This window comes from Falco punctatus (assembly GCF_963210335.1).
Source record: "Falco punctatus genome assembly, chromosome: 6".
NCBI classification, from domain to species: domain Eukaryota; kingdom Metazoa; phylum Chordata; class Aves; order Falconiformes; family Falconidae; genus Falco; species Falco punctatus.
In genome coordinates this window covers 29,486,843-29,504,185 of record NC_137585.1, presented here as the reverse complement: position 1 = coordinate 29,504,185, position 17,343 = coordinate 29,486,843, and the positions used below count along the sequence as shown (strand labels likewise).

General features: G+C 46.4%; 1 protein-coding gene across 5 annotated transcripts in view; it reads left to right on the top strand.

Annotated features, from left to right (window-relative positions):
• The window catches only part of HIPK2 (homeodomain interacting protein kinase 2), a 143,315-nt gene extending 132,925 nt beyond the window's left edge, over positions 1-10,390 (top strand). For all 5 annotated transcript variants that reach the window (XM_080393562.1, XM_080393560.1, XM_080393561.1 and 2 more), the window contains one exon: positions 1,475-10,390. In XM_080393562.1, the coding sequence (XP_080249688.1) occupies positions 1,475-1,942 (468 nt within the window). In that variant the 3' untranslated portion in view covers positions 1,943-10,390. The remainder of the gene's footprint in view (positions 1-1,474) is intronic.
• The last annotated feature ends 6,953 nt before the right edge of the window (positions 10,391-17,343 follow it).

Genomic DNA, 17,343 nt, shown 5'->3' with positions numbered 1-17,343 from the left:
AAGGTGCAGTGGCTCAGACACAAAGGAGTGGAGCAGGACTGTGTAGGAAGGACTGAATCCTCCTTAGCTATAGGTGACGGAGGGAGAATATCTTCCAGGTGAAGGGAGTGCATCAGCCTGGCTGCAGGACTGGGAGAGAAGTCCCCATCAGGTGTGACAAGGCAAAGCAGAGCCCTGATGCATATACATGACTTCATGTAACGAGTTCGATCCATCCTGTGATAAACCTGGGCTGAGATCTGGGCAAATCCCGTTACTTGGCAGCATGCAGCTCTCAAGATGCTTCGTAGTCTGAGATCAGAACACCCAGGGAGCTCCCCAGGAGTTTCAGTAAATAATGCCCTTTTCACGCACTGCACCTGGAGCCTCCCTTCCCCGGTGGTGAGAGGTGAGGGAGGTTACAGCACAGTCACCAGCCTTTCAAGAGGAGAAAGCTGGAGACCTCAGAGGACCGTGCTGGTTTACATCCAGAGCTGGATATAAGCAGGACTGGTTTTTTTTTAAAAAAAATAATTTAGGGGAGAAGAATGTCCCCTCCCCCTCAAAATGTAGTTGAAATTTTAAAATTTAAACAAACTTGAAATAAAAGTGAGTGTAAATGGAGGAAGTGGGCGAGATGCTGTTTCCAAAAGTGGGGGAGGAGCATGGCTGCCGCACTTCAGACCACAGTGACAGCACAGGGAGTGCTTACAAAGAGGGTGAGAGGGCCTGGAAGAACAGAAGGAAATAACATGGAGCATTGCCGTTCTTGCCTTCTAATTCCAACTTCATTGGTTATTTAATACTCTTGACTACAAACGACTGGGAAAAGTCCTTGCAATTCAAAAAAAACCAACTTAGAAAATCTCTGAAAAAGATGTTGCTCCTGTCCCACCACAAGAAGTTGCCTATGCTCAAGTAATTATAGCTGATTACATGAGGGTACCAGGCACCTGCAGGATCTGATTGAGCCAAGGGGGTTGTCTTTAAAGTAGCTATTTTTACTAACCGAGAAAATTATAACTGCAAAGACCCAAACTGAGCGAAAATAAATTGCCTGTTTTAGGCGTAGTTAGGCAACTTCATCCCCCTGAGCAATCGGCGTGCCACCTATCAGCAGAGAATTCACTAACAAAAGCTGCGTGTTGCGTGAGCAACTGGACTTGGGGAAGATGTTCTTAGGAGCCGGGCATCCAAGGTTGGGTCTTTGTGGTGTGCTAGCAGATTGTGGCTCAAACTGGGGGATCCGTTGTCCTTTGGGGGGGCATTTTGGTGTGTGTATGAAACCGCAGGGTCTTCCTAGGCTTGGGAGGGATCCTTTGCTGTCACTGGTTTCCAAGGGAAGACTTTGGCGGTGCTGAGGGTGTCAGGAGGAGCACAAGGGACTTTCCTGAGGCCATCCTGGTGTCGTAGGAATGCTCCCAGAAACCACTGAGGAGGTAAAGAGCCGTCTCTTGTCTTGTAACCACTTATCACTGTTGCTGTCTTTATCCAGGCCCAGCAGCACATCACGACTGATCGCACAGGGAGTCACCGGAGACAGCAAGCCTACATCACTCCAACAATAGCTCAGGCCCCGTACTCTTTCCCGCACAATAGTCCCAGCCATGGTACAGTTCATCCTCACTTGGCCGCGGCTGCCGCTGCTCACCTGCCCACCCAACCCCACCTCTACACATACACCGCCCCCGCCGCCCTGGGCTCCACGGGCACCGTCGCGCACCTGGTGGCCTCCCAAGGGTCTGCACGGCATGCCGTGCAGCACACCACCTACCCCGCCAGCATCGTCCACCAGGTCCCTGTCAGCATGGGCCCACGGGTTCTGCCCTCACCCACCATCCACCCGAGTCAGTACCAGGCTCAGTTTGCCCATCAGACCTATATCAGTGCTTCTCCAGCCTCCACAGTCTACACTGGATACCCACTGAGCCCCACCAAGGTCAACCAGTACCCTTACATCTAAACACTGGAATAAGGAGTGAGAGACGCACCCGTGCCGGGGGAGTGAGGTGGCTGCTTTTGTACTGAAGAACATGACAAACTAACAATGCAATGGGAGGCTCGCGTGAAACTTGAACGAAGGAGACTTTAAGGAAGAAACGAAAAAGAGGAAAGAAGGGGGAGAACCAATTCTACACTTTTTATTTAAAAAAAAAAAGAAAATGGAAAAAAAAGAACAGAAAAAAATAAACCACAAAAAACCAACCATTCTGCACCAAACTAGAGAGAGAGAGAAGCAGAAGGGCCCTCCAGTGGGTCCTGTCTTGTGAAGAACTTCACCAACAGACTTTTAAAGGTTATTTTCATCCAATAGTGAGCTACATTTAGAAATTTGTTGTCCAGAACACCTAAAATGAAATCCATTAGGTTTTTAATCCAATAGGTATATGGATTAGGGATTTATCCAGCATTTCAAAGGGTCTGTACCCCATCTTTGCAGTGGTCTTTGTATCCCAAAGCATCCATAAGGTTGGGGGTGGGGGTGGGGGGGATGGGTTGTGTCTGGAAATGGCAAGTGGGTAAGGGAGGCTGAGGGCAGAGAAAATGTCCCAGTGCTTTAAATTGAGACCTAGCACCATGACACTTAAACACACCTGGGCAACACAGGCTTTGCGGCACTGGCTGAGAGCAGAAGCAATGGAGATGTTTCTCCCTTTCCTTGAACACACTGGATAAATCCCTGAGAAATGCTGTTCCTAAACAAGATCTCTAATAATGTATGTTGGATTTCAGTTGCGTTTCATTTTGGTTTGTTTGGAAATTTTCCTTTTCAATCCCTAGCCGTTTTAGTGTAGGAGGAGACATTTTAGCTGCCCCCACCCCCACCCCCAGGTAGAATGTAGCACTATACAGGTCATATGCCCTTTTTACTCTTTTGTGTTGAACTTCAACGATACCAATAGACTATTCCTCAATGTGATTGCACAAAGAAAAGTGATATAACATAGGCATGTAACAAATGTGATTGTGCAGGTATGTGTGTGTGCGTGTGCGTGCGTGCGTGCGTGTGCAGATGCTGCCTTCTCTCTGTGGTGTGTTCCTCGGCACAGCCATTACAACTGTCACAGTCTTAGTTTTACATCATTCCCTCGTAGTGCCTTACCGAACTACAGATGCGGTTTAAGGGTTTACTTCCACTGGTACTCCTAGAAACTGACTGAGGCTAGTCGGAATTTACTCTCAGCTCTTTTTCTTTTTTTTTCCTTTCTTTTCTTTTTTTTTTTTTTTTTTGAGTTGTTATTGCCGATTTTCTTCTGCTAGCAGTGGTGGGGTTTTTTCCCCACATCGTCAATCTTCGCTCTCTTGGCGAGGTGTTGGGGAGGCTCGTCGGGGTTAGAAGTGCATGTAGCTGGGTGTTTTGTCAAGCACTGGATAGGCTGGAAGTGACCAGGTTGGTTGGGAGACCCAGGTGACTCCCGGAGGGTCTGGGGGTTCGTTTGTGGACTGGTCTGTTTCTATCCTGTTGAAATAACAGGTTTCCTCCCGGGAAACCGCATCCTCGTTCTGCTGTTTGCCGACGTTCTCGGTGGAGTGGGAGGACAGCATCCACCCACGTTGTCAGGTTGTCCCGGTTGTGTCTGTGAAATGGGAACAAAACTTTAGCCTGTGAAAGGGGGAAACACTAGCTGTTGCCAACATCTCTCACTACGTCTGTCGATGGGAGGAGGTCGGGAAAGGGCTGGAGTCCCAAAGCAAGCAGGAGAAAATCCAGTTTCCCGAATCAAACTCGGGTTTCTTATGTGAAAAAAAAGTATTGCAATACATCAGGCCTTACCCGCTGTAATGTAGCTGTGACAGCGTGTGCTTCCCCGCCTCCCTTCTCACCTATGCCACGAAAGGTTGGAACCGGGGAGCACGGTGGTCCTGTGGGTCCTCCGCGCCAAGGAACGCTACGTGGTCGTCTTGTTTTCTGACAGATTCTAAAGAGAGCCTTTCCTACAGTTAGGTTTGGTTCAGAGGGGAGTTGCACTGGCAGTTGCACTGGTGCATCAATATTTGGAAGTGTCTCTAGAGTACCCATGCCTGTGGATGGCCTGGGGAGGACGGAGAGAAGAGAGTTTGATAGAACATTTCCGTGTTTCCATGAAAACTGAAGTCTACGTGGCTGCTCAGTTCCACTCTACATTTCCCTGTAACTAAAGCGTGAAGTATTCAGGTATTTCACAAGATGCTGGAAAATAGCAGGTTCATCAGCAGGGTGGCAAGGGATGGGTTCCCTGAGTGGCAGCAAGGAAGGAGGCTCTCTCGGGAGGGAAAAGCTGACAGAAAGACAAGCACAAATACATTGTCCTGCAGTAAGTGCTTGGCTGGCCTGGAAGAAGGGATCCCGGTACGCATAGGCTGTTCAACAAGGCTGTTGTCTTCTGGCAGAGCACCAAATAACCCCCCTGGTTGCCAGCTCCGGTTCCTGGGCTACCTTTGCACAGTTTTCTTCTCCTGCCCGTCCTTGGTTCCAGCTCAGTATACTGTGGGTGAGGATGCGCTCTCCAGCAGCCCATGCACCTTACCCCCACGCCGCTTCCTTCGGAAAGACGACACGTCCCCTTTCCTCTGAGGCAGGAAAACGAAGCCCTGCGCTCGCTGTTGCATTCCTCTCCTCTCCCACCAGTGCAGGAGCGAGAGTGTCATGCTGCTTGTGTCATGAAAAGGAAAGATAATGTTATTTTAATGTATGGTTGTTATGGTTATGATTATTATTTTGTTATTATAATATTTTACTCTGGGTTTTAATTGCACACGCATTCCTTAATCTTTGTTGGTTGTTTTTTAGTATTGTTGTTGTTGTCGTTAATTTTATTTCTTTTCATCAGTGGCATCAGAAGGGTTGCTGTGATTGTGAAAACTACAGCAGGAAGGGGAAATAAGAGTGTCCCAAGGATGAAAACTCTGCCACTACCTTAGGGGGAGTGGGGCCACTCTGTGAGAGCAGTTACAGCCTTGAGGGACAGCAGTTATCCTCCAGGTCACGTCCGCATTTCAGAATAATTCCAGAAACACTCATTTAGAGGCCAAAACCAAACAGCAGCTACCGTAATGATCTGTCAGGAGAGCTGGATCACAGGCAGGTAAGGACCTTGGTGCCCTAGGATCCAGCTCATTATTACTTTGTTTGATTGGACGTTTATATGAGACCAAGACCTATTTGTGCTCCAGGCCACAATCGTTGGGCCCCTTTGATGAACCCACGGCCATGCAACATGTTAAGGGTTTGGATTTCCTAAAGGAGAAAGCAGATAGATGGCTCTCCAGAGACAGAGCTATCGGAGGAGCCGTGGCGGAGGCTTGAGCGTGGCTCTCAGTCCCATCACTGGATAAAGGACACTGGCGTGCACGGATGGCGTTAGCTGGGCAAAGCACGGCTGCAGACAGGGCAGGGCTCCTAACCTGCTCTTTCACTCTCGCTGAAGTTTAATCAGGTGTCCGCAGGACCAGGATGCTTGGTTCACCTTTTTTTATTATTATTATTTTTTGTCTCTAATGTAGATTTTCCGTTCCTTTATAATTATTTGTTGTGGAATTTTATTAAGCTATTCTGGTTGCTAGAGATTAGATATTTATGTTTTTATTTGCATCGTCTCCTCTGTTAAAATGGGGGGAAGCAGTGACTGAATTTAAACTCCATAAAAAAAACGATAGGACTTCAGCAGAGACTTAATCATGCACTTCACTGCTTTCCTAAAGAACAGACTTAAACCCTTCAGCTTAATTACTTGTTTATGTGCTCCTCTGGCCTAGGACCAGCGAAGCGTGGAAGGTTGCAATCTCAATCACAGCAATGTTTTACTTGTATTAATTGCATTTTCCCTGTGTACCCATCTGACCTGCTCTCCCACACGGGCTTGAATCTAATTTTGAGGGGCGTTTGGCAGTGAAGCTGGCAGCAAGAAGGGGCACAGTGCGTGGCCGAGGAGCCACCTTTCATGTCCATCCTGCAGCTGCTGATGTGCCAGCTATAGGTGATCAGATGATGGTGGCAATGGGACGCTGCGATTGCAAGAGATGCTTGGCACAGCCATCGAATTGCTTTGATGGTGCAACACTGTGTGAGAGCTGTGTTTTCTGGTGAATTTGGGGGAGCTGAGCAACAGCTCCCTCGTACCTGTATAAAGGCAGGGTGTGGAAACAAGTGTGGTACTGTTAGTCACAGGGAAACATGGTCGTTTCAGCAGAGGAAGCAAAATCTTTGCATGCTGTCGGTGCTGCATACATCATAACAGCCGGCTTGTTTTGCTTGCAAAGTCCTTTGGAGAGGAAATGGGATCGGCGTGGTGGGGTTGGGTTGGTGTTCTTTGTGTGCGTGGGGTAAACGGCACAGAAACTTGAGAGGGGAGTCAAATGTTCAGATACTGGAAGTTTTGTGGGTGGCTTATGGCTGGCACAGTGAAAAAGCGGTCTCTTCTCCCATCACCTTGTCTTGCATTCTTCTCGTGGGGGAAGCAGAAGGAAGCATGGACGTTGCCTCCCCTCAGAGGTGGATGCTCAGATTCCTTCCGTGAAACCAAGATGCAGGAGAGAGGGGAGAGGGCCACTAACACGAGCAGAACAGAAAACCTGAATGGAAGCACTTCTCGCTGCAGACTGGACCAGATCCATTTGTTTGAGAAAGCAAATGCAATTGCATCTTCCTCAGTTGAATTGTACTTATTTGCACCCAAGAAATCGGGCCTTGGCAGCTCTCTCTCTCTCTCTTTTTCTCTTTCTCGTCATTTTCTCATAATACATTAAACATTCCAAGAAAGGGACCCTTCTGTCTATGACATTTTTACTTTTTTATACTTTCAAGGGATTATGTCTTGTAATTTGGTTTGAAGGCAATTCCATTTGCAAACTTGAAGAGCGATCAACCTGGGTTTTTTTCTTTAACCAAAGATCCTTTTTTTTTTTTTTTTTTTTTTTTTTTCTAAGAGAGAGAGAAAGAGACTCCCACCCACTCCAGAAATGAAATGAACCCACAAGTCATGACCGCCAGGCAATGGGGATACACTGTGGAACTCCATCTTTCTCTTCTTTTTCTTTTTCTCTCTCAAGTTTTTGTCAGCATTTGGAGTAGCTAGCCTGACGAGCAGAGAAATTCACACTAAATATTGCTGCTATCCTAAAGCGTAGGGGTTGTCGAAAACTTTTTTCTTCTCTCATTATTGTTCACATTGATGAAAGTGTTTCAGTGGCGACAATGCAGTGTGGAAATGGTGAGCTGCGTGGTGGGGATGAGCTTCTGGGTGCTCTGCATGTTTCTGTAGCGTCTCCTTTCCTGGATTTAGGATTAGGATGCTGGTTTTGTGCTGTGAGTCGGACCCCAAACCGTGCTGCCATGTTAGGCCAGGCTCAGCTGGGCAGGTGTTGGACTTAGGTGTGTGTTCTTCCATGGCTTGGCAGTCAGCCCATCAGAGATCTTCAGTGCTACGTGTGGGCCAGATCCTGGATACCTGTGTGCAAGGTCTGCAGGTGTAATCCTTGTTGAGGGTAGGCACCACAGAAGGTAAAAAGGGGGGACGGGAAAGATTTCTGCCTTCCTGCTGACAGAGCTGCCCCTGCTGCGGTCCCATTTGCCGTGGGAGCTTCAAAGCAGCTGATCTGCAGTCCTGGGCAGTCCCAAGTCCTGCTGGCGCTCCTGTGAGGAGGCCTGTGTCCAAAGTACACGGAGTCCCTAGCTGACTGCTTGTGGCCCACTTCTGTGCCTACCAGTCATTTTGCTCCCTCCGTGCTCGGAGAGGAGAAGATGGGTCTGCGCTGCTGGGGTTATCCCACTGCCGTACTCCAACCAGGCTGCCTCTGAGGACGGTGAGGATTTCACCCTGGGCTGCAGACGCTGGGCGAGGTGCACCATTTTACAGGGGTGCTTGAAACCGTGGTGGCGGTCCTGCTGTAAATGGCCGTGTGCGGGCTGCTTGCTGGAGTACTGTGTTGGACAGGAGGTCCTGGGCTCTCCAGGCTGGTCCCTATCCCTGTGGTCCATCCTTCCCACCACCCGGGAACGCCACTACCTGCGAGCGATGCCAGGATGCCCCTGCACTCACCGCCCACCGCAGGCACACAGCGAGACCCCCCGCAGGAGCAGCCCCTTCCAGTGAGCTTGGGCAGCGTGCGGAGGAGCACTGCTAGCCGAGGGCTCTGCTCTGGAGGGGTCTTCTTTCCCCCGTGGCAAACGGGGAGCCCAGAGGCAGTGTGACCTGTGACGATGCAGGTGGAGGTGTGGGAACCGGACCGGAGGTAAGCCAGGCTGCGCTCTGCACGTGTCAAGCGCTTTCAGTGGGAGGACACGGTTTAGAGCATTTGTGTGTGTCAAGAGTGAAATTCGAACGGTAGATTGGCTTGGTTCTTCAGAAGTCTTAGGAAGCGTACTAGGAGGCGTTGTGTTCGGCATTTATGGTTTGAAACTCCTGTTTCTCATTTACGGGTTAGCTTTGTCCTTCCAGTTTTAGCAGTGCTGCTATAACAGACTATTCATGTGTGTTTGAAGATAATTTTTTTGTTTAATCTTTTTGCTTATCATAGTTAATCTAAGAAAGGCAATACTAAAGGTATATTTTTTTCCAAAAATGATATTTTTTACTGCACTGATAAATATTGTGACATCTCTGTTCTTAACTCTTTTGCTGTGAGGGGAACTGTGTGCAGATTCACACAAACCTTGTAAATACTTGTGTGTACTTCTGACAGCCAGGGATTATTTTTTCTCTCTTTTTCTTCTTTTTTCTTTTCTTTTTCTCCTTTTCCCCTCTTTTTCTCTTCTCTTTTTCTCTTTTTCTCTTTTTCTTTTTTTCTCTTATTCTCCTCTTTTTCTCTTTTTCCCCTTCCCTTCCCTTCCCTTCCCTTCCCTTCCCTTCCCTTCCCTTCACATTTTTCTTTCTTTCAAACAAGGTTTCCTCTTTGAAACAGAAAGCAATGGGGCAACAATGCTCAGAGCAAAAGCAAAGCTTATCCCACTTTCACGTAGCCAAGGAGTTTTTGCAGTGCTGGCATAGAATTAATATTTAATGCTGATGTGTTTTGATTTTATTTTTTTCTTTTTCAGCAAACTGTTTGGAAAGGAATAAGACAGAAAAGCTTCGGTCTGGAATTCTGATCAGAAATGTTACCTATCTATTTTATGGCACCTCCAATTTTTCTTTTGTTTCCTTTTTCTTTAAAAAATCAAAACAATAACAACAAAAAAGTTTTTTGCAGGCTTGCTTGCCTGAGCTCTAGGCTGGTCAGCTGCTGTCCCATGGGTGCCCGATGCTCCGGGACCACCAGCTCCTTTGGAAGCAAACCCACTGATCAGGATTCTGGATTCTGATTGCTTCAAAGGGTATCCCCCAGTACTGCTGGATACCTTCGTTTTTTTAAAAGAAGGATTTAGATACACCTATATTACGCAAACTGTGACCTAATGGCAATAATTACCTCAAATGTGGGCATTCATCCTGGTTTTAGCCTTTTTGAAAACATGTAGCCAGCTTGAACTTTGATTCAAAGACTCTGAAGTCCGTAGGGGCAGAATAGCGATAAATGCCCACCCTGGTCATTGTTGCTTGAGTGAATTCTGAAGACAGTGAATCTTTAAAAAGAAAAAAAAAATTAAACCAAGGAATAGATTACTCTTTTATGTATTTTAATCAATTGTGATGTTAAAATGCACATGTAAGTATATATGTTTATAGCTACTGTAAAATGCTTTGGCCTTCTAGAAGATATTTAATGAGTCACATTTTAAACCAATATGAACTGAATAATAGACTGTGGCTACTTAAACAGTTTTCTGGCTACATTTTATAGTTATTACAGTGTTTTATAGTTTACATTTAAACTGGTACTTTTTAAGGGAAATTTTGTGTTTATAAGTGACACCTTCAAAAACTCAATACAGCTGCCTCTTTTTAATTTTGCCCGTTAAAAATTGAAAAGTACAAGTGTGTCTTCAATATGTATATTCTGTTTTGAGATATAACATAGTGTTGGAAAGTCAGTCCAGAGATCAAGTAATCCACTGTATTCCAAAGTCTGGTCGAAAAAACACTCCACCCACTTTGAAGATTTAGTCCAACAGATAAGCTATTTGTTTGTTCGCTTGTTTTAATAACGTGCTTTATCAGGCTCCTTGGGTTGAAGCAGGGAGCGCGATACTAAATTCACTGTTCTATGTAGGATCCTCATCTGGATGAAGATACCCGCATCAGGAGAATGAAGGATATTCAAAGGAAGGATTGTACTGTACTGTTGATAAATCATTAGCCAAACGATCAATTCCTGAGTTAGTGAATGCCTGTTTTTATTTGGGGGGGATGGGGTGGGGTGTCGTGTGTATGTGTGTGTAACAGCCACTCAGAGGCAATGCTGTAATTTGGCTTTCATCTGTTCACCCCTTTCTTACAAATGATGCTTACCACCACAGAAATGTTCTGAACCAGTAAAGGAAATACAAAGTTCACTGACCATCTCCTTGTCAACTCTGTTTCCTCAGCCCATGCCAGTTCTCGTCAATGCTGTTTCCCTGCTGCTGTTATCCTGTAGTTTGCATTTTGATATATCACATTCCCCCCTCCCCGGTCTCGTGGAGCTGTCTAGTTTCATCTGTTGTGTTCTTTCACTTGGGTAACCAGTGAACATGGTATAAATGTCTGCTGGGCAAAATGGTACTTGGAGGTCACGAAAGTACAGGAATTGGCATTTAAAAATATGTATGTGTACGTCTAGTACAGGAATTGGCATTTAAAAGTATGTATATGTACGTCTGAAGAACGGAGCTTCAGTCGTGGAGCTCAGGTACTCTTGGGAGGGCTCCTTACGTGCTTCCATCATGCCTGACGGGGCTGTATCAGTCAGCTTAGAGCAGAGGTAGCGCAAAGGAGCGATCGGCGATGCTTTGCAGTGGGGTGCATGTGCTGCTCCCAGTACAATCAGCGGCGCTGGGGCCGGGGGAGTGCAACCCGCCTCCTCCTCCTCCTCCCTCAGCACCATTCCAGGGCTGCTGTGTCCACCTTGTCATCCACATTATCAAAGTGATAACATATCATACGGCAAGCCAAAGCTGTCAGCAGCACTCGGGCCAGCTGGAAAACGTCCACCCTTTCTCACCGTGCACCGCCACCCAACCAACGGGCTTGGCAGCCCCCGGCGCCTGCCTGGGCTTCTGTTCTCGGGGCGGGGGGGCACCAGCCCCACAAATGCCAGCACACTGGAATGAAGGAGCCGCAGAGTCTTGTTGAATACTTTGGCTTGCAGCTTGTTAGGCAAGAAGGGGGTTCCAACACTGGCAGTGCACATCCCGTAGGATCTGGATGGTTACATATAGCACCTCTGCCCTCAGCAGGGAAATAAAGCGTTTCTGCAATGCTTCCACCCCACGTGGTTATGTACAACACTTCTGGCTTTTCTTACGCCGCCCCCACCCCCCGCTCCTTTTATCCTGTATGTGTTTTTTTAATTTTATTTTATATTGTTTTGCTCTGTATTCTTCTCTGTACAAAACTTCCACGGATATTCCAGGGCACAGCCATTTCAGGTGTAAAAAAGGATCTCCTCATCCCATGTTTCACCAACAGAGCAATCAAGGCATTTTGGGTACCAGATTCTACTTGGGCAGAACCAGAATGTAGCCTGGATCTTTCATACCAAATCAAATTTCTGAAAGGAGAGGAAGTGTCATTAATAGCTTTATTAAAGGAGTGAGTGAGAGAGAGAGAGGGAGAGAGGGAGGGAGTGAGAAAGAAGAAAGAGGGGCATCTCAGAAGGTGAAGAGTCTAGACTTCGGGTAGTTAAAAACGAACCAACGGGTGAAACATTTTTTTATGAGCCGTAAAATCCTTTTAACAGAAGAGGGGAAATGGAGGGAATGTTTTATGCCTTTCAACTGCCCACAGGCCCAGCGTACTCTGGATGGAAAGTGGAAGTTAATATACACTGCACCAAAATTACTAAGTGGAAGAGAGGTGGGGGAGAAAAGCTGTGAAACACTGTCACAATCGCAAGGGAAAAGATTCCCATGCCCCAGCTCTGGATCTCGAGTGGTTCTTTCTCTACAGTATCATCTCAGCCCAGTAACCCCACGAAAGCCCTGAGCCGTTGTGTTCCTTCACTGTACGGTTTCTGTAATAAGAGTGTTAATCCATGTTAATCTTTGTGAAAATTATTGTGTGCAACAGTATTTTCTTGTGTACTGCTTTTTTCCTATGTGAATTGTCCCTTTCTGTTTTCTTTTTTGCAGTTTTTTCCTTCCTTTTTTTTTTTTTTTTCTTTTTTCTTTTGGTAATATGTCTTTCTTCTTTCAAAAGAAAAAAACAAAAACAAACTGATGTGTTGTAGACCTATATGTAACCTATTCCTTAGTCTCATATTATAGGTATGTTATAAGAATGGATATTTTACTTGGCTTTAGAATGTTTTACAAGAAAACTAATTCTTAACCAATCAAGTTCTTGCTACTAAAAAAAAATGCTTGTGTTTTTCATCATGACGTTGTGTGCTTCTAATTAATAATCATTTTCGTTGTAGAAAAATGGAGTGAATTTATATTAGTCTTGGAAACTAATAATAGCATTGTAAATTTATGAGATGATTTTAACAGAAAATACATTATAGAAGAATATAGTTATTTTAATTGTAATATTACTAACTGTAGGGTGAGAAAGGAGGTCCCGTTGTGGTGAACTATGTTATAGCTTGTTATTCACGGTTTCTTTTTGATCATTTTTTCGGTCTCTGAGGTGAAACGAGTTATTAATCAGAATTTGTCAACTCACATATGCATATTGTATATGTGTAGAAATGTAATCACACTTTGTCTTGGAATTACATTAAACTGTTTTAAGTCACTGCAAAGTTTGTGTCCATATGTCTTCTCTCTAGTTAAAGTTTGGTCTGAACATGTGGTTAGTTTTCAGTTACTATTATTTAATCTCCTCAGTCTATTGGAAAAACAGCAGTAATAGTATCATTAATAATAAATACTTTCCCCTTTGAGGTGACATGTTTAGATTTGTGAGATGGATTTTTTTTCCCAGGGCAGAAGAGCATCTGCGTTCAGATCTGGGCTTCACTTAAGCACAGAAAGCTGCTCAGAGCTGCTATGTTCAGCTCCATCGAGAGCTCCCTGCTGCGTCCCACTGTGCAAATTGAAGTATGGGGATCGGCTGCAAATATCAGTCTGGGTTTTTGGGTTTTTATGCCTGAGCCTTCATTTCAGTTGCTCCCTCTCCTTGCTTTGCCAAGTCCCAGGTGACCTTTGAAAGGCTTATATAGACATCAAGATGCTTAATTCACCACCTGTTGCCAATAGCTGTACCTGCCCTTTGGGCTGTGCCTGATTTTCACCATGAGGTTTGCTCAGGAGCAAGCTGAAGGCATGTCTGCAAAGGGTCTCCTGTGATACCATGGTGTCACCCTGGAGGAGGCAAATGGCTCCTCAACGACTCCTCTTTATGGAGAGAGAGTGAGACCTGCCTGGTTTTGCTGCTCATCGTTCCAAACGTAGTGACTCACGTGCAAGCCCCCGGCTCTCCTGGCCTGCAGGATTCATCTCGTTAGTTCAGCTTCTCCGTTCCTGGGGGTGGTCAGAGGTGTGTTCAATGGGTTGTACCGGGCTGCCTACAGCACGAGGCCACGCTTTGCATTACGTCTCTGACAGTGGCTTCTGCAAATGTGTGGTAACTGCCTGATGGCACTGCACAGCACCGCAGGTCATGGCTCGCATCGGAATATAAACCTTCGGGTAGAGCCCAAAGCTCATTGGTGAGGTCTGGCAGTCAAGCAAAGGTCCATTTTCATGGACTTCGTTTTCCAGCCTTCTGTCTCAGGAATCCCTGGAACAGGCAGCAAGCATTGTGGAAACTGTGGCTATGAATTTCTAGGTAGATAGGAAATTTTTGGAAACAAGAGGTCATTGGGACCTTTCTCCTAGCTGCCTTAAACTGGCTGAGACCCCAAATCAGCAAAAGTAATTAAAGCTGTAGTGCCTGTGCCTGTTCAGCAAGTCATTAAGTCTGCGTTTGATTTAAAATCATGTGTCCTATTAAACTTCAAGCTTTTTAAATATATGCTAACAGGTAATTGCATGCTTAGGTGCTTTACTGGAAATGGGGAGTTTACTGGGTCGTGGTGTAAGGACGAGACATTAGTGTGTGATCTAATTTCAGAAACAGCTGTAAATCCAGAGGGGCTAGATTTAACCAGTGCAGAGTTTCTCCATGTTTGTGTCACATTATGGTGTCTTCTTTATTTGTTTCCTTGTTTTGTAAAACTTATTTATAAAACTGTAAAAAATATCTGTCATTCTGTTGTCCGAGACCAAAACAGATTAAAAATACATTACAGTTGGAAAATGTACTTTTTTTTTTTTTTCCTTCTCTTTTCAGACCATTTTTTCCCAGGAGGGGAAAATAGTTTCTTAATTTAAGCAGGGCTGCTTCTAATGGAGCCTGCAATGCCTTGCGAGAGGGAACAGTGAGGGTTTTCAGCCACCATATAAAAGGATGAGAATGGTCTTAGAGAATTTGACACGTTAGTGGCCCAAGCCCGGACTCAGGAACGCCCAACACCAAGGAATGCTCTGCAAGTGCAGCCATTTTCTGGGTTTCACCTCAGACTGATCATTTATCTGCATATCCACTTGTAATAACACCTGAATCCAGTTAAATCTAACTTGGTAGGCATTTTACTGAAACTCAAGGGAGCTCTTACTGACTAGTAGGAGGCCAGGACTGTCCGTGCATCTTCCACTGGCACAGCCGGTCACAAGGAATTCATCCCCAGTTGCTCTGAGCTCACTCAAAAGATCCAAGTGCAATAAGCACAAGGCTTAAACCGCCTGGCAGGGCTGGGAGAGCCCAGCCCGCTGTGGAGCTGAGGGCAGGTGTGCCTCTCCCCGTAGCACAAACCCACTGGAGCTGCAGTAAAATCAGCACCTGGAGAGCATGAGCAGCTGGTGCAAATTATCACCACCTAACTTGGGCCAGTCCAACTTTTTCTGGGCCAAAAGGAATCTCTGCTGCTGCTTTGAGAGTGTTCACCTTGGCCAGACAGGTTTATTCAAGGTGGGTATGGCTCTTAATTAAAATTGTGAGGGTGGGGATACACGTGGACGTGGCATGCACATAGTGGTGCTGCTGTTCCTGGCATGTGCTGCTTGTACTTTCCAGTGCTGCAGTTATGTTTTAGTTCTTTGGCATCCAAAGTTTGGCACCTAAATTTGTATTTATACTTATGAGGAGAGCTTGTCTGACTTGTAATGCTCCTCTGCCCTCCTAGCTGCTATTTGCTTCCAATGAAACTGGAAAGCGGAGACTGGGAGAGGGAAGGGAATGGTCCTGCTCTGTGAAATGCAGACTGTTGCCCTTTAGTCACCTGTGCACGTGTTATATGTCCACAGCAAACCCGTGCTGGAGCTGTGGACCTGCATCTTGTAAATTCTTGTGTCTTACTATGCTGCTCAGGCCAGGGCAAACATGCCTGCATCAGCACTTCCTGTAACACGCTTTCCCTTTATGTTTTCTCCTCTGAGGTGCCTGTGCAAATAATGAGCAATAAAGGCTGTTATTTAAAGGCCCCCGCACTGCACTGTATATCAAAGTCCCTGCTATTTGGGGCTTTTGCTCAAAGGGAAGCAGCCGCAGGAGGAGCTCAATGCGCAGATCCTGAGCCATGCTAAAACCCATTTGTCAAGGCAGCTGGCTGGGCCAGGAGCAGGCTTCTCCAGGCAGTGTTGCCACCGCTGCACCAGCCCCAGGGACCTAGCACGAGCCAGGGAACAGCACTCCATCCCCATGGGGACTTGTCACCCCTGTGTTAACCCTGTAACAAGGTCCAGTGAAAAGGCACCCTGGGTAGCTTAAGTACACTAAACTCGATGCTGCATTTGTACACAGGCCTTTCTGGACACATCCAGACATGTGGTTTTGGGGTGCAGGAGGCCACAAGTCCAGGAGGCATCTGGAAAATTTCCCATTCATACTTGGACAGCACACTGCCTCTAGTGTGTGGACTCATTAAATATGAAAAAGTCACTTTATTCCCCTTTCTTTCTTCCAAGCTCATAAAAAAATAAATTAAAACTTCTAGTAATGTCACAGTGGAAAAAAAAAATGCTGGTTAAAAAGAAGGACTTACTGTAGGTCACAATACAGTGACTGGACCCTGAGAGAAAAATTCCTGTCTCCTCCAGACGCTCAGGGATAGCCTGCAGTCTGAAAACCCCGGAAAGGAATTCATGCACACACAAGGAGCGATGCTGCTACTGAATTGTTCCCCCCACAGACCAGCGTTTGGGTCACAGCCCCATCACAGTGCTGCTAGGCTGCTCAAGAAAAGCTCACTTTGGCTCACTGGGGGTGTTTAGTTGTGGAAGAAATATCCTTAGTCTGCTTCTCTCCTTCAGACAGCAACAGGCTGCCTCGGGAGTTTATGGAATAGGAGGGATAGGAATAATAAAGGCAGGTCTGGAAGGAGACCACAGGACACATTGATGAAGGTTCAACCATACTTCATCCACATGTGCCAGATTATTTGTCTACCCTGTTCTTAAAAATATTATGTGGAGTCCCCAAGACTTAAGAGCTCTGCTTTCTCCTGCATCAGTGCTCCTTTGCTAGCCATGTCTCCCTCTTTATCCCTGGGCTCGGAACACGTCCTCCTCTTTTTTAATGACCCTTGACTTGCACCATCCCATTTCCTCACCTTTCCTCTCACCTCCTTAATTTTCACTCCATATGGTTTTGACGCTGGCATGTGCGTGCATAACTTAGCAGGGGTGAAGGCCGAGGGGTAGGCAAGGGTGTGTAGCGGTGGGTGACAGGAAAAGCAATCCCATTAGGCTGGGGGGTGGTGGTGGGGGTTGGTGGTTAAGGCTTTAAAATAATACCAGAACTGACTGTATTTGCATGGAGGCAAGGCCCAGAGACACTGGTGGTAATGGCTCACCATTCAGCCTTGTGATAAGCACCTCTTTCCCAGCACATTTCTTTTAACCTTTCACATGTCTGTGCCCCACTGGTGTTAAAACACAGGCAGGGAAGAAGCAAAGCGGCCGTGAATCCTTTCCCCCCACCCGTGCAATCCCCCCAAGCTGTCACTTGCCCCAATTTCATTCTCTCCACTCCCTGCCCTTTATGCTGCCTGCTAAAATATGGAAATAGGGGCGCGCAGCACCGAGAGAGAGAACAGAGGAGGTAGGAAAGGCTGTGTGGAGTAGGGGCGGGGGGCAGCAGAAGGTGGGAGAGGGTCTGGTGTTACTGGGAAAGGTGGGCAAAGGTGATGGAACGTTCTGATACCAGCTACAAGAGGAAATGAGAGAGAACTGAGCGTAAACCAGGCGGTGGGTCAAAGAGGAGGAGAAAAGAATAGACACGAAGGAGAAACGAGGGTATTTTCAGAAGCAGCGAGTTTGCACTG